This window comes from Ranitomeya imitator, chromosome 10 (genome assembly GCF_032444005.1).
Source record: "Ranitomeya imitator isolate aRanImi1 chromosome 10, aRanImi1.pri, whole genome shotgun sequence".
In the NCBI taxonomy this organism is placed as follows: domain Eukaryota; kingdom Metazoa; phylum Chordata; class Amphibia; order Anura; family Dendrobatidae; genus Ranitomeya; species Ranitomeya imitator.
In genome coordinates, this window is record NC_091291.1 from 17,928,364 (window position 1) to 17,951,877 (window position 23,514).

General features: G+C 44.4%; 3 protein-coding genes across 5 annotated transcripts in view; 1 reads left to right on the forward strand and 2 right to left on the reverse strand.

The window, feature by feature from the left end:
• PSG4 (pregnancy specific beta-1-glycoprotein 4) overlaps positions 1 to 718 on the reverse strand; it is a 153,580-nt gene extending 152,862 nt beyond the window's left edge. Inside the window, exon 1 of one of the 3 annotated variants that reach the window (XM_069741565.1) lies at positions 584 to 700. The gene's annotated coding sequence lies outside the window, so the exon portion shown is untranslated. Of the gene's footprint in view, positions 1 to 409 lie in introns of all 3 variants that reach the window. The other 2 variants (XM_069741562.1, XM_069741563.1) reach the window with 2 other exon arrangements.
• Positions 719 to 4,485: 3,767 nt separating this feature from the next.
• On the reverse strand, positions 4,486 to 8,750 carry LOC138651370 (uncharacterized). The gene is made up of 3 exons (XM_069741510.1): positions 8,500 to 8,750; positions 7,447 to 8,098; positions 4,486 to 6,674 (listed from the first exon to the last, which is right to left on the reverse strand). Exons 2-3 carry the CDS (start codon positions 8,094 to 8,096, stop codon positions 5,630 to 5,632), a joined length of 1,695 nt encoding a protein of 564 aa, XP_069597611.1. The 5' UTR covers positions 8,097 to 8,098; positions 8,500 to 8,750; the 3' UTR covers positions 4,486 to 5,629.
• Positions 8,632 to 15,694, forward strand: LOC138651371 (interferon-inducible GTPase 5-like). The gene is made up of 3 exons (XM_069741511.1): positions 8,632 to 8,748; positions 11,520 to 12,172; positions 13,306 to 15,694. Exons 2-3 carry the CDS (start codon positions 11,523 to 11,525, stop codon positions 14,417 to 14,419), a joined length of 1,764 nt encoding a protein of 587 aa, XP_069597612.1. The 5' UTR covers positions 8,632 to 8,748; positions 11,520 to 11,522; the 3' UTR covers positions 14,420 to 15,694.
• Positions 15,695 to 23,514: the final 7,820 nt, after the last annotated feature.

Below are 23,514 nucleotides of genomic sequence, written 5' to 3' on the forward strand. Positions count from 1 at the left end.
CTTTTTCTTGCGTTTTGTGAGCAAAAAATGTTCAGAAAAACGTGTATAAAATCACTCTGGGGGGGTTTGGTGGGAGTGGATGACGTTTGTGCCGAAAATAATGGAACTTTTTAATAAAGCTGACGACTCGTCTGCTCTATGTGACCAATAAACAAAACAAAAAAAAAACAAAAAAAAAAAAACACAGGGGAACTCGTAAAATAAACGCAAAATAAAACGAAAAAAAAAAAGGCACAAATGAAAAAACATGAGAAAAACAAAAACAAAAAAGGCAATAATAATAAAGACAGGTAAAAAAAAAAATGCAAAAAAAAATAATACTCCCCAGTGAAAGTCCTCCCCTCCCCCACAAATCCTGGACAATCCCTTTAAACCAGGTGACTCTCCAATTGAAGTGAATGGGAGGTACCTCTATGTATCTGCACAGGCTCCTGTGTGCAGACATCACGTGACTGGGTGGTCTCCGACCCCTAAGCAGCAGCACAGCTCGACCCCTCACCGGTCCCCGTCCCCCCAGTGTCACACGTCACAGTCCACCATCTCCCGCCACCACACTCTGGTCACATGACCTCTCACTGCTCACCTCGTCCCTCCGGGCAGCCTCAGAGGTCAGCGGCTCAACGCCGTTTCCATCACAACCGAGTAGAGGAGAGAGAGACAGGGAAAAAAAAAAAAAATCCCGCACAGTTGATGCTCAGCCAATAGGAGGAGTCCTCTTTGCTGCACGTGACGTCACCGGCTGCCGAAAACAGGAAGACGGTCCCGTCACGTGATCGTCCCTCTGCAGCGGCCATCTTGCAGGAGGCATTACACGCAGATAAAAAGGGCCAAAATAGTCAAAATAATATATATATCTTGCAAGGTTACAGTTGGAAAATGTAGAAATATGTATTTGCTTCCATTTTATGACTGGAACCCTATGACCAATACAAATCTACTAATAAATATCAATGTATGATTAAACATTGTGCGATATCGACCACTTTCACCGCAGATTTTTGCGTGTTTGTGGTTGTAAAACATAGCCGCAACCGTTACCTGTGAATATACTGTACATCACGACGAGGCCCTGGTTCGTTGTCATGAAAAACCAGGAGCGGCGCCATAATTACTGCGGTTTTATGGCGGTTTTTTTTTACCACACGGTTCTCAGCTCGCGCTGTAATTACCACAGCTCGGCCATATCATGACTGACAAACTGGAGGCAACGTGACCGTGGGCTGTATTTCCACAGTAAAAAAATTAAAAAAGCAGGCCTCATTCACACTACTCTGTTAAATGTACGAGTCGTAGCCATAGTTTTCACTGACAGAAGATGTCCTCATTTTGGTCTATGGCGCTATTCACATTTCCAAGGTTTTCGGGGCAACGAGGGCCTATAAAAATGGAGACTTGTCTGTTTTTGATCGAGACAGAACACAGCCGCCATCCTCTTATTTTGATAGGAGAAGCTTGAGAAAACTTCTCGTACACAAAAAAAAAACTGATGAATCTTTGAGGCTATGTTCACACTGAGGATATTTTCACCTCAAAATCCTTTTCATTATCCAGAAGTTTACGGCTAATTCATCACTTCAAACTTTTCAGAAATCTCTCAAAAGTTTTACTAACGCGAGACATTTCGGTTCTGTGACATTTTACTCTAAAAAGGCACAAAAAAAATAAAACAAAAACAAAAAAATCTTTGGGGATTTATGACTAATTTATCAAACATTGTGCACCATTTTGATGTATTGGATGTAAAATCTGCCAGTACAAAAGGAAAAAGACAGGACAAAAACCAAAATGACATGGGGGGATAAAAACTGAAAATGATGAATTGGAGCCAAAGTTTTAGTTGTTCATTTTTTTAGTTTTTTTTTATACATGTTTTGGGTCAGTGGCTTCTGGATTAGGAAATCATTTTCATAGTCCAAAATGTTTTAAAATGTTTGCGCAGACCCTGGACGTGGACACGCAGAGTCCATATTGGAGAACCCAACGTGTTTCACGTGCCGCTGTTTGATGGTTCTGTGACGCACCAAATTCCCCTCCGCCAGCAGATATGCGACATGACTTGACGCAGAGTCCGTAAGCAAAGAAAATGGGGTAAAATCATAGTTACCATGGGGCCCATATTACCATATTTATTAACTCTTCTGGAAAAATGTGAGAACTTTCGGATTCCCCAAAAAGCTGGCAAAGTTGGAAAGATTTTTGATATGTGACCCTGAGATGGTGTGTCGTTATACAAAGGGCTTTCTCCAAACGCATTTTGAGGAGAGGTGGAGGAGGCTTGAAAGGCACTTTACATAGGCGCAGACTGGGTTGGCCTCTAAAAGGGAGCGAACCTATATGGGAAGTTTCGACTGCACCCCTAAAAGTTGGCAAGTTCGAGTATTAGGGTTGGCGACGTTTCATGTTCTCAACCAGGGGCGTATTTCTCCCCCGCCTCCTGCCTTGGTACGGGGTTGTATTCCTGACGCGTGACAATTCGTACCAGCAGCTTGGTCGCGCCGCTAGCCTAAACTGTGCTCTCTCCAATGTTGCAAGCGGAGGCTGCTTCACCTCAGTGGTTTCGGAGGTTCGCAATTCACCACCACCGCTAGTCTGGAGGCAGTGGATACCGTGTCTGGAGGCAGTGCCCCTCACCCCGAACACCAGCGCTTTCAGCTTGTGGGTGCTACATCCTGATGTGCGGCCATTGCCCCACCATTACAGCACTCTAACTAAGCTCTATTTTACCTCCATTCTCTATAATGCAAGCTGTGGCGGCGCTTTTTGCACATTCTGTGCATCCCTGCTCTTTCTGAACCCAGCCCTACGGGCTTCTAACGGCACGTGACTGATGAAAGTCCTTATGGACTGAAACGTTTCGAGTGCTACAAATAAATCAAATCTTTTGCCGCTTAAGTTGAGTGCTAGACTTCTTTCTATTTGTATTGAAGGTCTGGGAACCTAGTCTAAGCACCACAGTATAGCTGTGCACATGGTGTTTTCTCTCACTGTTACCTAACCAAACTTTATGTCTAAAGTTCAGTCGGGTACCATAACTTGAACCCGAACCCCACTGAAATGTATGCGGAAGCCAACTTCGGAGCTTGAAAATTCTCTCTCTCTCGACTTTCCCCTGGAACGCCAAACCTTTTTGGAGAAGTCCATGTTCGGGAGTTCAGCATTGGACACTAAGTGTCTGATATGAACTCCGAACTTTAAAGTTATGGTCCGCTCATCTCTATTGCCAAGCAGTAGAGATTCTTAGTCGAGCCATGTGCATGAAGCTGTGTTGGAGAAAGGAGAAGATGTGGACGACTTGTAGGGGTGCACTTTAGGGGAGTTGTCCACCTTGGCAATAATAGGCCGTAGATTCTCTCATCTAAGAAAATTGGGCTGATTATGCAAATGATATTCTTACAAAACTCTGATCCGAGTGTCAGCATGGTATGATCCGATTCTCTAGGACAGAGGTCCCCAACCTGTAGCTCAGGAGCCACATGTGGCTCGCGGCTGTCTGTCAGCTTGGTGCATTAGCTCCAGTTGTAGCAAACAGTTATGAAGAGCACATCTGAAAATAGTGAGTTTTATGAGCAGCCCTGCACAAAAGAGCAGATCTGGATGCACATATACTGGTCTTAGGGGTTTTGAGATGATTTAAGTATGGTACGCTGGAGACAAGATGACACCACCTGTCAGGGGAGGTGTTTGAAGCTGGAAGTGACAGTGTCTTGGGAGTGCTTTATAGGAGAATACTGAATGGGGGTATTGTAGGAACCCATGGATCTTTGTATACTGCTTTGGGACGATTGATTTTTGTGGAGAAGCTTTGGCTACCATTATTGTGAGGGGGACGGGAGCTGAATGTGGCTCGCGACCCTCTCTTAAGGCTGGATGTGGCTCGCAACCCTCTCTCAGCTGAATGTGGCTCTCAAGGTCAGAAACGTTGGGAACCTCTGCTCTAGGACATTGTTCCCCAATTACGATCCTCAAGAGCCACCAACAGGTCATGTTTTCAGGATTTCCTTAGTATTGCCCTGGTGATAATTGCATCATGTGGACAGCCAAGAATTCCATCACCTGTGCAATACTAAGGAAATCTTCAAAACATGACGTGTTGGTGGCTCTTGAGGACCAGAGTTGGGGAACACTGCTCTAGGATGAGAGAATTGGAGCACACTGTGAAAAGATGGAGAACGAAATTCCATCTTCTCCATTGTGTAAGTGATCAAAAATTGGTCTGCATTCAGGTTGTCATCTGGAGTGCAGTCCGATGCTTCCCACGTACTCATTGACTTGCATAAGGAAGACGTCAAAAAGTCTGGATGACAACAGGGCCGCCGTTGTAAAACCGGTGATGTGGTTTTTTGTGGTGGCCTTCTGCATGGGAAAGTGTATTCTGCTGTACTGGGTAAAAATCTATAAGCTCCATAACAATGATAGGTGTGATCACTGGAACAACACCCGCGTGTCCCAGCCGCGCAGAACGTCAAGGAACATGATGAGAACTGGTGCGACAACAACCCGTTTATTAGCCAAGTCATCAAAACAAAACACGAGATGGTAATCAGACATGTCGATAAGAGCTTACACCTGTTCACACCTGTTGTGAGCGCTCCGGACGACACGCTGTTATAACATGCTTTTTTTTTTTTTTTCTTTCAAGCAACTGTTGAGAAATCGTTATTCTGATGAGCCCATAGAAACTACAGCAGTCGTAGCGCTAATGCACATATGCAAATTGCAGCCATTTACTATCGCAAGATGCAAATTACAATCAATCAGTGCAAACAGGTTGTCATTCTCCTGCTCGTGTACCAGATGAATACGTATATTAGATTGCCCGAAGGTGAGTGCAATTCATTTCTGAGTCGTCCCGTTGCAGCATATCTAAAAGTCAAATGTCTTCTCCAAAAAGATTGGGAAAAAAAAAATGGGGGCAAACTTCCTTGCCCGGCGCTCGATTATTGACATTCTTGGCGCCTCTTGCAATTACTATCATGAAATTCGCAGGAGCCTAGTAATTGCAAGGTGCCGGCGTTCGAGTGCCGGGCAAAGAAGTTCACCGTGCCCTGGTCCGGCTACGACGGAGTGCAGAAGTGGCTGCCAGTAACGGGTAGAGTGAATCTTAATGCTGATCTCTAGTAAGTGGCACATTGGTACTACGATATGGCATATTGTGTGGTCATTCTCCTACGTAATCTTTAGGCACCAAACAGGTTTCTTAATACATAGAAATTGTTTTAGGGGGTCCCCTTATTAAACACGACATCACAGGACCATCCTATTATCATATCATCCATGTTTCTAGGATGACGTGGAGCTTGGCATACACATTACTGCTTTACTACACAACATCCGGGTATCACATTGGCATGTATGTAGAAGAAACTCCATGCATGTACAATACATTAGGTATCAGGGACAGCTAATGCCCGGGCATACGGCAGGGCAAGCGACATAAGGAGGAAGCCCACGACGGACAGTGCACTAGATTGGTTTATTCCTCGTCTATGCTAATACTAGGTGCGCGGTTGTTTCTCTGGTGGGTTTTGCTCTTACAAGATTTAAGGGCGATGCCAAGCTTGCCGCCCAGATAGAGATACATCAAAGCATAAATATGTATTTTGGGGGCCACAGCTCTACATGACAACAATCACACGCAAGGCCAGTGGCAGAAGGCAGTCCTTTCTTTTGCCACCTTTTGATTGGTACAGCCATGCAGCAGTACCCTCTCCGCATCCTCCGCCATGCCCCATACGGCCTCCACAAGTAGGCGGTAGGTACGGTCTGCAGACAGTTTAGAGGAAGACTCTTCTCCTCCGCCCCAGCGGGGCACGTAACTCCAGACGAGCTCCGTCAGAGAAAGTGGTTGCGACGTCAGTTGAAGCAGTTGGTCCTCGCTTGGATCCTGTGCCAGGGGGCACTGAATCTCCGCACGCAAGTCCTCAGGACTGCAACCGGTCACTTGTGATATTAGAGTCAGGGAATCTTCATCCAAACCGAAGCGGGCACGTAACGACGACAACTTAGAGGAAAGGGTGGCCAGGGCATCTTGCAAGTGCCCTTGACTTGACTTGGCACATACATCCAAACATATATCGTATATGCCCATCATAAGTCTTCTCCGCTCTCTCCTTACCAGCTGAACAATGATGGTGGGGATGGCATGTAGGAGCCTTTCCCTCACCAACTGTGGAGCTCCCTTCTCTAACGCTACCCTCAGGCCAGGTAGGTCAGTGCCAGCATGGCATTTTTTACTGCCCCCCTCTTGCCCATTGGCCTCGTGTTTGTGTCTCCTATCACCCTCTCCTCCGATCAGCATACAGTGTTTGCCAGCTGCCACCAAGGCTTCAACCAGTATAGCGCGGGAGCTGTTGTCCATCCCCGAGCCCAGAATCAGGTAGACATCACAGGCCTCCGACTGCAAGTTCTGTAGGTACTGCTCCACGGACATGGGGGGTGTCCCTGGCCCAGGGAGCGGCTTCACTAGAAGACCAGAAAGTGGGGGCTCACAGAGAGCAGAGACCGTCGCTTCTTTATCGCTGCCCGTCACACCCACCACGGCGGACACGGGCGGGGGGTTATCTAAAAAGATGCTGAGGAGAGAGCAGAACTCCGAAAGTCCTTCTTGGTCACACTGGATCTCAAACACCGACACTAGTTCTTGACAGTGAGGTTCAGTAGTAAATGGGACGGGCCTGCAAACAAAAGTAGACAAGTTACTTTAAGACCGGGGTCTCATTCTGCATTTTATAAAAGAGGAATGGATTGGATTTGTATCCAATAGGTAATTCGCAAGTCAACCAAGACTTTCCTAATTTCTGCCCCTCAAAAATGATGTCCTATTCACCCTGTCCATAATTAGACATTATTAATCCAAAAACGGGATCTGCAATACCACTCACAACCTATGAACAGGTGTGGTGCTGTTTTTGGGAGAAAGTAGTGTTTTTTTTTTTATAGAAACGGCATTACCATTTTTTTTTATTATTATTATTATTATTATTATTATTATTATTATTATTATTATTATTTGCAAATGAGGGGATTCAATTTTTCTATGTATATTTTTTTCTAACTTTACATTGCTTTTTTTTTTTTAGTCCAGCTCGGAATTGTTTGGTCGTTTGCTCTCTATACTATTGATACTATGACAATTGCGGTCAGTCTTCGGTGCCGGATGTATAACACAGCTGGCACCCCTGCTGTATGGAAGGAGCTCCACGCCTGCGCCTGCTCCATGAAGTGGTGGCATATTTCTGCCATACACTAACCTTAAAGGAAATATTAAAATACAGACACTATAGGGGTAATTGTACCTTTAGTTTAAGCTCCAGCTTCTCTGCGTGCCCAATGGACATGATTAAGGGTTATCTCGATCACGGAGGTCGGCTTCAATTTACAAAGGGTTAACGGCTCTAAGATTCTGACTTTATATACAGTCTTGTCGCATCGACCTTCATCTCTTACCTCTTCCATTGCAGAATCTCCTTCTCGATATAATCCACCATTCCTTGGAAGTCATAGTTTTGTGGTTCTAGACAAGACACCAGAAATATACCGGACCCCGGCATCCCGTGCCCACCCAGCTGTTCCTGCGCTTTGCCCCTCACCCCCATCAATGTTTGCCCCCTCCAGTAACCCTTCCCTTGCTGTCTCTTTTCCGTGTGCATAGTGAGGTCTATATGCGTTTGCACCATACAGACGGGCTTCCCTAAATGTTTTATGGCCCCCAGTATCTGCAAGTCTGCGTCAGTGATGGTCTCCCCAAACGTTACCACCAGGCAGTGCACCGTGTCAGCTTTGATGCCGTCTACATATACCGTAGCAGAGTCGCCGGGTTTGTACCCCGGGCAATCAAGGAGAGTAACATTAGGTAAAGGTGGATAAGTGTGCCTCTCAACCCCATGTTCTCCACCCTCATCCCTAAAGTAGGAGTCTAGGAAACCAGGACCGAATTGTTCCGTGTGGTTACAAAGAGATCGGACTAGTGTGGTCTTTCCAGAACCTCTTGGTCCGATGATGGCGACGGTGAAGTGTAGAGATTCAGGAGGTGGAGGTGGTGTCTCAAGGGCAGGTGGTCCGGATGCCACGTCTTCAGGTATCTCAACGTCAGACATGTCTGGGTTTTTTGCGAAAGAGATTGGAAAAAAAAAAAAAAGAAAAATGAACAAAAGAGTGCAACGAGTAAGCACTGACGTACGCGTCTCCAAAATAGCATCGCATGAAAGATTTATATGGACTTATGATAAAGTGGACGGCGGGAGTCACGGGGAGAGGGATAGTTGCTGCGGCAAAGTGGCCATTCTCTTCTTTCATAGGAATAATTTCGGGCTATCCTATCTGCTTGCATCATAAGTTTGTGGCCCCACTGCCACCCCAGGTTACACGTCTAGGCCACAGCAAAATGCAAAGATGACAATGATACGGGGTTGCACGACAAAGGGGCACAATTACAGGCAGAGGGTTAGGATGGCGGGCATAGTAAGGGTAGGCTGAAAGGACACATGAATATCTACTTACTTGCCGTACGGATGCTATATACAATAGATGACAGCTGTCAGGCCGCTGTGCTGTATACAGCTCTGGGCAGGGAGGGGATATAGCAGCAGCGTCACTGCAGAGAGGAGGAAGGAAAACAGGGACATGTGAGAGGAAGGAGGAGGAGAGATACATATATACACCCTGGATCAGCTGCTGAGAGAGGAAGGCCAGGCCCTGACATCCACTGGCTGTCTCCTTCCACCAGGAGATCTGCTGCACCTGAAACCAGTGAGCAAAGGAGACCCCCAACCCCATCTCTACCCCCCCATCTGCCCCTGCATGCCTCCCCATCCCATGACCACAACTATAAATATTTCCACAAACACATTGTTTCCTTCCACCCTCCTATTGTCACAAGGTTCCCATTTCTTCCCATCCCCCTCTCCACATCTGATCCTGACCTAATCCCTGCACTGCCTCCTTTCCTATCTCTAGATTTGGATTATTCACATGGAGCATAAACGCTGCGGGGTTTTCATTTTTGAGTATTTTAGAGCAAAATCTCTGTGGTTTTGCTGCATTTTTTTTTAAAGTGTTTTCCTCTTTATTTGATGCAGATTGTTGATGAGTGAGCGTGCTGAGATAAGGTGTTATCTGAGCATGCTCGTGTCCTAATCGATTTATTTTCGGTGTGCTCGAGTCGCCGCGGTTGTTCGATAGCGGCAACACATGCAAGGATTGCCTGTCGAACGGCCACGAGACATACGGCTGCGGGGACTCGAGCATTTTTTTCGAGCACGCTGAAAATAACTCGAATAGGACACGAGCATGCCCAGATAACACCTTATCAGAAACGCTCGCTTATCACTAGTGCAGATTTAGAGTAGTGTTTTTTTGGGGGGCTATTTAGTACAGAAAATCTTTGATTCTGCACTTAACGCAACTATGTTTTTTTTTTTGTTTTGTTTTTTTTTTATATATTATTATTATTTATTTTTATAGCGCCATTTATTCCATGGCGCTTTACATGTTTTTAATGTCTTTTGTTCTACAATAGAGGAAAAATACACAGTTCTGCAGCGTCTTTATATCCTCAGTTGACGAGTTTTCGTGAAATCACATCCGAGGTGCGTGAACTAATCAATGCAGCAGAAAAAACAATGCAGCATTTACGCTGTGTGTGAACCCGACCTAATGTCTGCCACCTCTTTATATTCCCTGTTGTAATTAGCGAAGAGCAAACGTGGTTGGATAAGGTGTTATCTGAGCATGCTCATGTGCTGACCGAGTGTCTTCAGCGTGCTCAAGTAATATGTTGGGAGTCTCCGCAGCTGCATATCTCTCGGCTGTACACATGCAGGGATTGCCTAACAAACAGACAATCCCTCCATGTGTTGCGGCTGTCGTGCAGCAGCGGGGACTCGCAACATGTTTTTGAGCATGCTCAGATAACACCTTATCGCACAGCTCATTTCTAGTTGTAATTATGGCACTGGCAGACACAGACAAAAAAGGGCCCCTCTGTAAGAACAATATATGGGCCATTTACAGGTCACAAAAATGCACAATTTCACCTGCTTTAGAGGTAGAAATGGACCCCCTTACTCATTGGGACCCTTTTCGGTTGCACCAATGAAATGTCCCCCCCTGAATGATCGCCAATCTGTGGCCCTCCAGCTGCTGAATTCAGCACGGCCTAATAGCCTCTGGCCCATCAACTGCTGAAGGACTACAATACCTAGCATCCTCCGCCTGTTGGGGCATGATAAGGGCTGTAGTTTTTAACAGCTGAGGAGTTGTGCTTCAGTGGGGATCCCAGTAGCTGTATGCATACCAATCCAGCTGATATCACCAATTCAGTTGGTTGGCAATAATTTGCTTTCACCAGAATACCCCTTTAAGGTGTACAAGAGAGGATTTTCGGTCCTAGTGCAATCAAACAAAACATTAGATCGCATGCAAACCAATAAGTATCAAGGTCCGTTGGACAAATCTCTGCATGCCCTAGTTTGTTTTGATATTCGGATCTCGGTGATGCAAGTTAATGAGTCCGTTGGAAACATCGGACTGCACTTGGGTGACATCTGAGTGCAGAGCAATTTCTGCTCCCTGAATAACGGAGAAGATGGAGGCATCTTGTCCATAATAACTAACCTAAAACAGGTGAACACGTATAAAAGGGTGGTTTCACATTTGCACTTTTTTTTTGCGGTAAAAAACGCAAAAAAAGCATGCGTTTTTTCCCTATATTTAACATTAAAAATACATGCGTTTTGACGCGTTTTTGCAACGCATGCGTTTTTTTCTGCATGCGTTGTGTTGCAGAAATGCAACATGTAGTATATTTAGCGGCTTTTTTTGCCGCAAAAAAATGCATGCGTTTTTTTGCGGCAAAAAAATGCATTGCTGTCTATGTAAACGGATGCGTTTTTAACCACATGCGTTTGCATGCGTTAAAAACACATGCTTTTTAAAAATAAAAAAAAACACACTGATAAACCACCCCACACCATAAAATTGATAAAGGGATCCTACCCCTTACCCTAACCCTACCCCTAACACTAACCCTAACCCTAATCCCTTTAAGGGTAGGGGTAGGGTTAGGGTTAGGGTTAGGATCCCTTTTAGGGTTAGGGGTAGGGTTAGGATCCCGTTAGGGTTAGGGTTAGGATCCCTACCCCTAACCCTAGCTCTTTCTGTTTATAGTGGGTTTTTTACTTTATTTTGATGATTGGCAGCTGTCACACATTTATCTGTATGCGTTTAAAAAACGCAAACGCATGAAAAAACGCATGTAAACGCGTTAAAACGCCGCGTTTTTTCACCACATGCAAAAACGCATGCGTCAAAAAAACGCGGCGTTTACATGCGTTTTTTCACCATGCGTTTTTTTTTTAAAAACGCATGCGTTTTAAAACGCAAGTGTGAAACCAGCCAAATAGATTAAAAAAAAAAAAAAAGGATACAGAAAAACTGGCAAAAAATGCAAAAAAACTAGACCAAAAAAATATGCTATTACGAGTCGGGCCCTAATTCTCTAATTTTTCCATCTATTGCAGGTTATGGAAACATTTAGTGAGTTGAGCCTGAAGGAAGTTGAATTCAAGCCACTAGAAGATCAAAATGAAGGACACCATGAGGATCCTCCTCCTCCTTTAGACTGCTGGGACTTTTCCGTGGCTGTTGCAGGAGGACCAGGCGTTGGCAAAACGGTTTTGATACAGGCACTTCTTGGCTTCAACGAGAATGGCCATAATTCGAGAGCAGCGTTTCTCCATCCTAATAAGCCTGATGGCCCATTGCTGTACCTACACCCTTCCCACCCCGGTCTAACCTTCTGGGAGCTCCCGCTAGACGATGGATCTCCTGAGAAGTGGATTACCGAGGCCGACCTTCTGCTTTTGGTCACGGATGCTCAGTTCACGCAAGCCCATGTTGACTTGGCTCTCAGTGCCCTTTCTCAGGCTAAAAGACTCTGCTTGGTGCGCACCAAGGTAGACTGCGATTTTCACACCCTAAAGAGGAGGATGAAGGAAGAGTACTCCAGGGTAGAAGTGTTGTCGGCATTGCGGAAGGTTGTCCTCATGCCATTTGACAATGTGGCAAAGAAAGAAGCTTTACCACTTTTCCTGATGTCTGGTTTCGAGCCATACAAACTGGATGCGCCATCGTTGAAGGCCAAAATAGAAAAGATCTCAAAAGAACTTGGCAGGTGGGTAGACACTTGGCCTTCGAGCACAAACAATGTAGGAGTAGACCGTGGTTTAATGGAAAACTCTATAGAAAACTCATAGGAAAAGATCCAAGATTTTCCTAAAAAAACTTTCATAAGGGGAGTGCCGAGTCTCTGACGCTGCTCCTTGTGTCTGTTGTTGTCTGCAGCGCTGAGCTCATTTGGCAGAGACTCGCCGGTTTCCATTTTGGTCGATTTTGCCACTTTTTCATGATTGACTATCTTAGTTGGTGACTGGCATTAACAGGGGTGAGGCTTAACCATCTCCTCTCCTAGTGGGGGGAGGCTCCTGCTGCAGCCAGCTTCATTAGTCGAACACATAAGTTAGGAGGATAACTTCCCAATCACTGGGACCACCACCAATCCCAAGAACCAGGGCTCTAAAGTGTCCCATCTGAATGGAACAGTGGTCGATCAAGCGCACTGCCACTGCCGAAGACCAGCTGATCACATCTCTCTACTATTTCCGGTAGTCCCATTAATAATGGATGCTCATGATCGACCACTGCTCCGTTCACGGGGGCGGGGGGGCACTTCAGAGACCTGGGTCTCAGGATCATTGGGGGTCTCAGTGATCATGAAGTTATCCCGTATCCTACGTATAGAAGATAACTTTCAAAGTTGAGAATATACCTTCAAGGCTGAAATCACAAGTTTTTGATGCAGCTGTTTAAGCCCAAATCACAAATGCAGTTTTTGATGCAGCTGTTTTAGCCCAAATCGCAAGTGCAGTTTTTGATGCAGCTGTTTTAGCCCAAATCACAAGTGCAGTTTTTGATGCAGCTGTTTTAGCCCAAATCACAAGTGCAGTTTTTGATGCAGCTGTTTTAGCCCAAATCACAAGTGCAGTTTTTGATGCAGCTGTTTTAGCCCAAATCACAAGTGCAGTTTTTGATGCAGCTGTTTTAGCCCAAACCAGAAGTGGATCCAACCAAACTATAAATCTGTCCCTTATATTTCCAATTCCCCTTGAATCCAATTCTGGATGTGTGATTTCAGCCTTCAGGAGACGACATCCACTTGTTACAGTACGGTTTCTACACTTTAGCAACAGGGACTACAAAGATCACAAACAGACATTTAGTTTACCATGTCCTGCTTTTTTCCTACAGAGCCTTGTGTCTTGCACAGCAGGGTTACGAAGTGATCGGCTATGAAGAAATTGCTGAACTACAGTCTGCACTAGAACGAGGAGGTATCTCCGAGATGGTCAGATTTATCCAGAGCAGTTTGGACTCCCTTTTGGACACCCGTTTTGATCTGGCATTAATGGGTGGTAACCCTGGCTTCCGTCACTCTATTTTGAATTCCCTTCGTGGCCTGAAGGATGGAGAGGATGGTTCAGCTCACGGTGGAAATCCAGAAAACCCAATTGAGTATGCCAGTCTTAAATATCCCAAAGCCAGCTTGTGGGATCTTCCTGGAATGGAAAGTCTTGAGTCTCAGCCAAAAAAGTATCTGGAGAGTGTTCACATGAATCGATACGACTTCACCCTGCTGTTCCTCACTCCATGGCAGGAGGCCTCGAGTAGTTACAGATCTCTCGTTCTCGAGCTAAAGAAGGAAGGGAAGAAGAGCGTCTTCATCCAAGATTGTGAAGATGATGAGATGCCACCAGGACCAAGAGAAAACGAAGTTTTTGTACTATCTCCGGCTAAACTACCAGGGCCAGAATTTCATAGATTATTGGGTTATCTGGAGAAGAATCTGCCCAGTCACAAATTGCGAGCGTTCATGCTCTCCCTCCCAAATCTGTCAGCTGAAGTCATTGAGAAGAAAAAGGAAGCGCTTTCTCAAGAAGTCTGGAAGGTGGCACTTCTCTCCAGCTTGGTGGCTAGCGTTCCTATCCCTGGTGTTGCCATTGCATGCGATCTGTCCCTGCTCACTGCCCGTCTGGACACTTATCGCCAAGAACTGGGTCTGGATGGTGACTCGCTAGCCAACCTTTCCCATAAGTCAGGGGTGCCGGTTCCAAAGCTCATGTTAGAGATCCAGAGTCCTGCGGGAAAGGGAGTGACACGTGAGCTCGTTCAGAAATTGTTAGGTTCAGCTACAGGAATTGGGTTGGAGGTGGCAGGAGTGTTCTTACATAAATTTCCTCTTCTAGGTCCCTTAGCCACTGGTGGGATCGCCTTTCATGCTAGCTACCTGGTGCTGAGCCGATGTTTAGAGGCTATGGCGGAGGATGCCCAGAGAGTACTATCAAGAGCACAGTCACCTGCTTAGACCTGAAGTTACTGTGATGGTGCTTATTGCTACTGCATATAATAAATACTGCTGCTCACTACTTCCCATAATGTCACAGGAGCATCTCTGATAAATGTAGGTTGTGGTGCGTCACAATATCGTGAGATGAATGGCGCAAGGTGACCAGGGAACCTGTCGCATTGATCATGGCGTCCGATCTGCAGGAGGAGCTGAGCAGATTGATGTATAATTTTGTGAGAAAAGATTTAGTATGACTTGGTTTCTATCCCTTTAAATCCCTGTTCTTTTGGAAGTCCAGTGGGCGGTCCTAATCAGTGACTAATCTGTTTAAAAACTAAGCAGAACCGCCCACTGGACTCCTCAATTTTATGGAACAAAATGCAACTTATACTAAATATTTTCCCACAAAACTATATATCGATCTGCTCTATAATATACTGTCCATAGATATCAGACAGCTTTTCTATTATCAATCTATTCTTTCATCTTTCTAACTAGTATATGGCATTTCACGAGGAAGCTAATTTGTGAAATTAAAGCGGATCTGACATCACATTTTATAATATAAACTGCGCACATTTTGGACCTGACGAGACTGGTGTCCTCACTTTGGAATCCGATTTAGAATGTTTGCTTACTCCTTTCTATTTTTTAAGTTTTCTTGTTTGATATTTAGATGAGCATTCCTAAGTCGTCATTCTGACAGATTTTCCAAGTAAGTATCCCAGCCTCATATGGTTACCCTATGGGCACCATGATCAGCCGCTGTACCGTCCAAGGACCCTCCCTATATAATGTCCAATACAATCACTAGATCCTTGGACCTCCGCTCATCGGTCTGTGAAACTCGTTCTCATGGTTTATAATCTCAGTTAATAATCGGGCGCCTTCATGCCGAGGCTTGCTTTATTACACTGCGTCCGCAGGACCGGAGAGAAGCCGCCTAGCCATAATTATTAATGTATTATACTACATGGAATTTGCTGCCATATACCGCCGCTCTATCCCGAGTAGCCGAGATCCCAAACGTACAAAGTAATTAAAATGGTAACAGAAATGCACTTCATTAAAAGGACGGAAGTACTGTATCCGCTAGTTAATTAAAAATGCCGCCATATGACTTGCGCTATAGTTGTGACTTCCAGCGCCACCTGCTGTTTCCGCTGAGACGGTGAAATTAGGTGGCCGAGCCTTTGTCTTACGGCAGCCTTCTGTTGAGAAATTATAATTGCATGTCTGCAAGTGTCTGTTTTAATTTATCTGATCTTGTGAAATAAAACAACATGGAATGAAGTCCGAGTTTTGGTTGTTTCCCACTGTTGTCAGCACCCTACACCTTTAATTTACTCGTTCACCTACTGGGCTGCAAGGGAACTGTAATTAGGAAGCAGGGGTGTCCTCTAATTACAGAAAACGGGCTGCCATAAACAGTGTCTTGAAGATTGCGGAGAGTTTCGTCTCCCCGAACACAAAGGAGAGGAAAACCGAGAGAAAGATCAAATTGGGACCCTTTAAGTGTTGTAGACCGTTCCAAAAAAAAGGGGTAATCTTTGGGGGTCTCCCTGGTCTTTGTGAACATGCTGTAATTATGTAACCGGTTGCCACAATGGTCACGTGCCATAACGTTGACATCACCACTCCAAGTTGCCAATAGCTGTCCTGAATTTCCAAAGACCGTAAGTGGGCAGGGTATTTGCAAAATTGAGCTTTTTAAGGTTTAGATGGATATGGGCTTAAGAAATGTTGGGAGTAGTAAAGCAAATGAACGCTTTTGGATGACCCTTTTTAACATTTGTCAACATGGCCATTTTATTCAGTCCTAAAGACACAGATTTGTGGGCACCATTGGTGACCGAGCTCCATATGGCTGACCTCAAATGACCACTTTGGATAACCCTTTCAATATTTTGACATTTGCCAACATGGTCACTTTGTACAGTCATAAAGACACTGACTTGTGGGCTCCATTGGTGACCGAGATAATATAATATGGCTGATGGGAAGTAGTTTCCTAAGGAGCTTATTTTTAAGAGCAAGGTTGGCCAAACCTGAAATTTTTGGTCGGCTGTGTGTGAGGTCATCCCAACTCTCCTTGGCATATTCTGTATGGGACTTTTTGAGTTTCTACTCCTAATCCCTTTTTTTTTGTCAAGGAAAACAAACAGCTATTCAGGCTAGACAGGGTGAACAGGCTAAGGAATCCTCTGTTCATAACCCTGTCCAGAAGATCTGCTGGAGAATTCCCAGATCGTGATCTCCAGAACAGACTCAAATTGTTGAAAAGCGATTGTCATCACAAAAAGAGTCAAGGTGTTAGACAAAAATGAAGTCTAGGGTGTCAGGACTTTAGAGTGTCACAATGGGCTCCATGTGAATTATCCAGAGGACAATACAGGAGTGTCAAGAATTTAGGAACAAGGGCAATAAGCAATCTATATGAATAGGAACTGGAGCCAAAAAGGTTTCTTCTAGAAATTAACAAAATTCTGCTTGGTCGTCATGCCGTTTGGTCATCTGTGGCATCAGGGCACTGTTCATTTCTGATCCGGTAATCCTCTGCCTGGCATTGAGAGTTTCTGCCACCTACTAGGTCACCCACCAAATTATGATATTGCTAAGGCCAAATAAGCGGCAAAGGAGCCCTGGATGCCGGGCAGAAGGTTGATAGCATCAACGTGAACAGTGTCCTGCAGTAGCTGCCATGATGGATGAACCACCCACCGGACTAAAGTACTTCAAATGTTTTTGCTCATCTGTAGGTTAACCTTAAAAAGACGATTCCCCTTTAGCTATGCTGGACATCATTCTCGGGACGTTTACCTGGGCAAATTGACACCACAGTAGGGTAGTAGAAGTGGGATGGAGACTTTGGAGAAGTCTCGGAGACATAATTGGGAGTTTGAATGGAAGTTACCAAAACAGCCGAGTACCATCCCCAATTCCGCCAACGGGGCTCATACTCTAATCCCCCCTTCTATTTTGCAAAAATAACTACCCTAAATTTCCACAACAGCTAGGACACCAGTGGTGCCACCCATCAGCCTTACACACTGCCGTCACCTACGAATATTAGGGCCACTTCTTGGGAAGCCATTAAGAAAATTGAAAGAACCCAATAATGGATTGTTCTAATCATGAACATTACTGTTTTTTTACTGGATTTCCTTTTTACATTGCCTCCTTGCGCACTCAAGACACACGCACAGATCGGCCGTGAATTATTTTATTCATTACTTTTAATTCACCGTTTGGAAAAATCCTCCCATTATGTAATTTAATACCGTTCAGACAAGTGAATCGCTTTCCATCGCCATTCGGTATTATTTAAAATGAATCCTATTCTCATACAATTGCATTCATTTTTCCGCGGTGTAAAGCACAATCTAGCGGCGACGTTATCATTCTGAAATACCGACGTTGGGATCGCTGATGTTTATGAACGATTACGCCGCTCTTGTAGTTGCATGCAGCGCATACATCACCCGTATCATAGGAATGGCGGTAACCTTTTCGGAAGCAGTCAATAAATAAATATCACATTGTGTTTGCGTGAGAATCTGGCTCCTCTTTGCTTTTATTTAGTTTATTTGCTTTTTTATTTCTTTGTGGATTTGTTCTCGTCTGCCGGCTTATTGTTATTTATTCAGCTTGATCTCCGCAGCGCTCGCCAGCTTTATATCTCGGCAGATTTACTGTAAATGGTTGATTTCAGACTTAACTGCTTCTTAATAACGCAAAAATGTGAAGATCTTAATGTTTTGTCATCTAAGTATGTTAATGGGATTAGACTTTAGCAATGAAGCTTAGAAGGATTCAGACCCAACATAAACAGCGGTGACATACTGACTAAATATCTCACCAAGGTCCTACTTATGGGTCACCAAACAATGCCGCTTCCGATGTCGATATCCAAGAGATTGCACACCATCAATTGGTCAATAATGTCTTCTCTAAAAGCATACGTACCATTAGAGATAGCCTTGTGAAAAGAGAGCCTTCTCTTGGTCTCTGTTGGTCATATTCCCTTCGACAAGAACATGTCATGGACTCAGCTCTACATAGGAACTTCATCTTTAGGAAACAATGGGTGCAAAATTGGCCCAAGGTTCATGGATAAGGGAGACAAACACCAGGAACTTCTACGCCAAGTCATGTTTGATCTTTGCTATGAGGACCTCTTTCTTTTGGGTAAACCAAATAATCAATGGTTATGTTTATGGTGAGAAACACCTAAATTACTTAGTCTTTAAGGAGCCAAGACTTCCTATCCAGAAAGCTGAAATCACTAAATATGTAAACAGCCCATGACAATGTGGCTCTTGTCCACATGCTTTCCTGCTACTCACGCTGTCCATGCACTGCTGGTACTGAGAACCGCAGCAGTCTCACCGATGCCACCAGTACAGATGGGACTAACAGAATGGAGCCGAGGTGAGACATGCGCGCCTATAATTATTACTATTATTATTTATTTATGTAGCACCATTAATTCCATGGTGCTGTACATGAGAAAAGGGGTTACAAACAGAGGTATAGATATCGTTTACAGTAAACAAATTTACAATGACAGACTGGTACAGAGGGGAGAGGACGAGGACCCTGTCCTTGCGGACTTACATTCTACAGGATAATGGATAAAAGACAGAAGGTCGGGGGTGCGGTAGCTCTGGTGGTGGTGAGGCGGCAGATCTGGTGGTTGGTGAGGTGGCATGGCAGCTCAGGTGGTTGATGAGGCGGCAGCTGGGGTGGTGGTATGGCAGCAGAATGGTTATTGCAGGCTGTAGGCTTTCCTGAAGAGATGGGTTTTCAGATTCCGTCTGAAGGATCCGAGGGTGGTGGATAATCGAACGTGTTGAGGTGTGAAATTCCAGAGGATGGGGGATATTCAGGAGAAATCTTGGAGGCGGTTGTGTAAGGAACAAATAAGCGTGGAGGAGAGTAGGAGGTCTTGGTAGGATCGAACATTACGTGAGGGAAGAAAGTGGGAGATTTATTCAGAGATATAGGGAGGGGACAGGTTGTGGATGGCTTTGTAGATCAGTGTTAGTAGTTTAAACTGGATTCGTTTGGGAATTGGGAGCCAGTGGAGGGATTTGCAGAGGGGAGAAACAGGGGAGTAGCGAGGAGGGAGGTGGATTAGCCAGGGAGCAGAGTTGAAGACAGACTGGAGTGGTGCAAGAGAGTTAGCAGGGAGGTCACAGAGGAGGGTGTTGCAGTAATCCAGGCGGGAGATGATGAGGGCATGCACAAGAATTTTAGTAGACTGTGGGCCGAGGAAGGGACGGATTCTGGCAATATTTTTGAGTTGGAGGTGACAGGAGGTGGCAAGAGTCTGGATGTGCGGTTTGAAGGACAGGGCAGTCGAGAGTTACCCCGAGGCAGCGGATTTCAGGTGCGGGAGAGAGCGCGATGCCGTTTACCATAATAGACAGATCAGGTAGGGGGGATACGCGAGATGGGGGAAAGATGATGAGTTTGGTTTTGTCTACATTGAGTTTTAGGAAGCGAAAGGAGAAGAAGGAGGATATGGCTGATAGACACTCCGGGATTCTGGACAGCAGAGAGGTGACATCTGGGCCAGAGAGGTAGATCTGAGTGTCGTCCGCATACAGGTGGTACTGGAAGCCATGGGACTTGAGTTGTCTTAGGCCAAGAGTGTAGATGGGAAAAAGTAGGGTCCTATGATTGCATTCAAGTCAGGGCTGCAAAGCCCCATTCTCAGGATCGCTGAGGGTCCCAGAAATCGGCATGCTAGCCCCTATTTTTTGGATGGGGGATAATGTTACTTTTTTAGAATAGCCCTTTAAGTTTTTACTACCTCAAATGTTTGTGGTGATACCATGGAAGCCTCCTGTTTTAAGAGCTTTAAAAAAAAGAATAAAAAAAGAATAAAGGTTTGCTAATAAACTGTATAGTGCCCCATAATAAAGAATGCATATGCATCAGATTGCATGTCACTTTTAGAGTACCCTCTAAGTACAAGGTCTATCCTAGTGCAGGGAAAAGAGGAGATGAAGACTTATAGCAAAAATGACAGAAAATCTCCCATAGCTGGTTGGTTCTCCAATAGCATGAAGAAGTAAGATGGTTCTACCTTCTGGCCATTTCCAGTCTCATGTGTGGTAACATTGCCATAACTGCGGATATGAGGAACTCTAAATCTTTACAAGATCCTCAGAGGTGGTCTTTATGGATTGTTATGTCACTGATTGGTTATACTTCTTTAACGGTACCACATTACTATCTAGACCAGATTATTTGTGGCAAATTTTTTGCTCAACCATATAATATGTATATTCGCTATTGTTTATGAGAAAACAAGCCCCCCAGAAGACCACTCCTGGGTGAAAGCTAATTGAGATGACCACCCAAAATTGTATTAAAATTGTTTGTCTTAACCAGGTTTCAATATTAAGAAATTGACTGTTAGGACTCTGCTGACGGTTTTCCCGGGACCAGGGGCTCCTTCCCTGTCCCTAACGCTAGGGGTGCCCTAGCGTATCTTGTTCCCCAGGTTATTTCTGATGGTGAAGATGCCAGGGCCACGTACCTTGCCTTAGCTCCTGAATTTGCCCTCAGTCTGTACCCTTCCCCCACCAAGGGAAGAGTGGAGTAGTACACTAACCAGACTAACAAGGTAATACGAACAGGGGTAATGAAAAATACCAAACATACAAATATACTCGCACATATAACAGTGGAATGCATCGGGGTGTGGAGGATGAGGTTAAACCAAAGTAAAAGAAGAAAGAGAATTATCACACACTCAAAACCTAGCAACAGTCACAGATAAACCAACCAAACACCTTCTCCTACAATAACCAACAACAACCTCCACCCATGCAGCATAAGCTAACTCAGACAATGAATGCTAGCCAGGGCCCAGATTATATAGGAGATGGGAGTGGATAACAGTGCACAGCTGAGAGCCTTGGCTCAGGAGCTCTCAACAGAGCAGATTAACCCCTGCACTGGCAAAATAATTTACACCATGTAATAAGAAGGTGAAGTGCTTCTAATCAGTGCAGGGGCAGGAGAAATCAGACACTGCAGTCTTCTGGCTCCTCTCTGTTGAGGAAAACCCTTGATATTGCATTGGCACTGAAATGAATCTGAGAGAAGTTACAAAAGTATATAAACACTAGTAATCATACACAAGTGTCATTAGCCTAAACCCTAACATTGTAACTGCAGAGATGAAGAACTGTAAATCCTTACAGGATCCTCAGAGGTGGTCTTTATGGTTTGTTATGTCATTGGCTGGGCACTGATTGGATTGGTTACAACTACTTCTTTAAGGATACCACCTAATTATCTAGACCAGATTTCTTGTGATAGATTTTCCTCTCCACCATATATTATGTATTCTGGCCATAGTGTTTGAGAAGACCAACCCCCAGAAGACCGTACTAGGTGAAACCTTTTTGAGATGACCACCCAAAATTAAATTTCAGTTGCTTGTCTTAACCAGGATTCACTGTATATAAATCCAAAGAAAAATTTATCCCTAGAAAATTATAAGTTAGTAATACTACACCAGGGTCATTAGGGAGTGCGGCGTTCTGTATTTATGTACATTTTATATAAAACTTCCTGTAATTATACTGAATTTTAACTTGTAAGAGTTTCGGTTAGAAATGTGGGACTCCCCTCCGCCCCAATTATTTGTATGTGCCAAGTTCATGTAGGGTGTTGTGTGTTGAATCATGCAAAACTTGCCATTGCCCAATCTAAAATTACATCACAGGTTTACTACAGGTGCACGCACAAGTGAACAAATGTTATAGTAGTAGTATTAGTAGTAGTAGTATGGACATATAGTAAAAATATCGAATTAGTAACCTGATATAATCAATAAAAGCCATAAGTTTTATTACAAAAAGTTAAAACTAGTACATACCATATAACATACTGGTGAAGCGTTACAATCAAGAAGTACAAGGTCATAACAGACTAATAAGTCCTGACGAAGCTGCCTTTGCAGTGAAACGCGCGTCGAGGTGCGCTCAGACTGTATGACCCCTCTCTCCCTGGTTTAAGATGACTACAGGTAATTGTGATTGCTAACTCAATCCTTATGGTTACATGGCAACTGATTATAGTGCCCACTCTTACATGTGGCTGGGTACGGTTTGTAATACATCCTGTATGTCAGCCGTATTTTTGGCACAATAAGGGATTTAGTAGCATATGGAGCTTAACGGTACTTTATATATGCTCTGTGTAGGGGAGTCTTATTAGTCTGCGGCTTCTGTTATGACCTTGTACTTGTTGATTGTAACGCTTCACCAGTATGTTATATGGTATGTACTAGTTTTAACTTTTTGTAATAAAACTTATGGCTTTTATTGATTATATTTTTTGATCCAGTGTCTTCATGGTTCTTTATCGGTATATATATGCTTGCTTATGAAGGGATCTGGTTATTAGATATGAGGGTGTGTTTTCTAGTAACCTGACATGTCTGGAGGTATCATATGTGGCCAAGAACTCCTCCTATTGGCTTCTAAAATGGGTTGTCCAGTTATAACAAATTATCACCTTATCCACATCAAATGGGTGGTGGAACCCTCACCAAAACGGGACACTTTTATTCCCATGAAAATAGAGCAGCAGTTTGTGTGCTCAACAGCCCCAAAAGTCCAGGGCTGCCCCAAAACAATGTGGCTTCACCACCAACGTTAAATTTACAGATTCAATACCTTCAAGATGGTTCGTTGCTGCCACAATCCGACCTGTATTTTTTGGTTCTAAGAGCGATGAATCTGAGGGTCCATCCTCCAACCTGTACAGGACATATAAACAGTAATTTGTAACCACTTCTTTCCCACCTTGGACAAATTTCGCTTTTATGTTTTTGTTTTTTTCTTACCCTTCTACTAAGAGTCATAACTTATTTTTTTCCATCTACATGGCCGTTTGAGGTGGGTTTTTTATGGATGAGTTGTACTTTTGAAGGAACACCCTACCCTGTCATGTCACTCTCCATAACGAGAAACGTTACCCCTTAGACCTCAGTCAGAGGCCGTTCTTACAGCCAAACTAGGATGTTATGTTTTGCACTGAGGAGGGGCAACACCCCTAAACGTGTCATTCCATCTTAATAAGATCTC

Bases quoted from the DNA above. Each gene is read 5' to 3' on its own strand.
- LOC138651370 (XM_069741510.1), bottom strand. From the start codon at position 8,096: ATGTCTGACGTTGAGATACCTGAAGACGTGGCATCCGGACCACCTGCC. The intron at 6,675-7,446 runs GTAAGAGATGAA...TTTTGTTTGCAG, and splicing joins GAGATTCTGCAATGGAAGAG to GCCCGTCCCATTTACTACTG.
- LOC138651371 (XM_069741511.1), top strand. From the start codon at position 11,523: ATGGAAACATTTAGTGAGTTGAGCCTGAAGGAAGTTGAATTCAAGCCA. The intron at 12,173-13,305 runs GTGGGTAGACAC...TTTTTCCTACAG, and splicing joins ATCTCAAAAGAACTTGGCAG to AGCCTTGTGTCTTGCACAGC.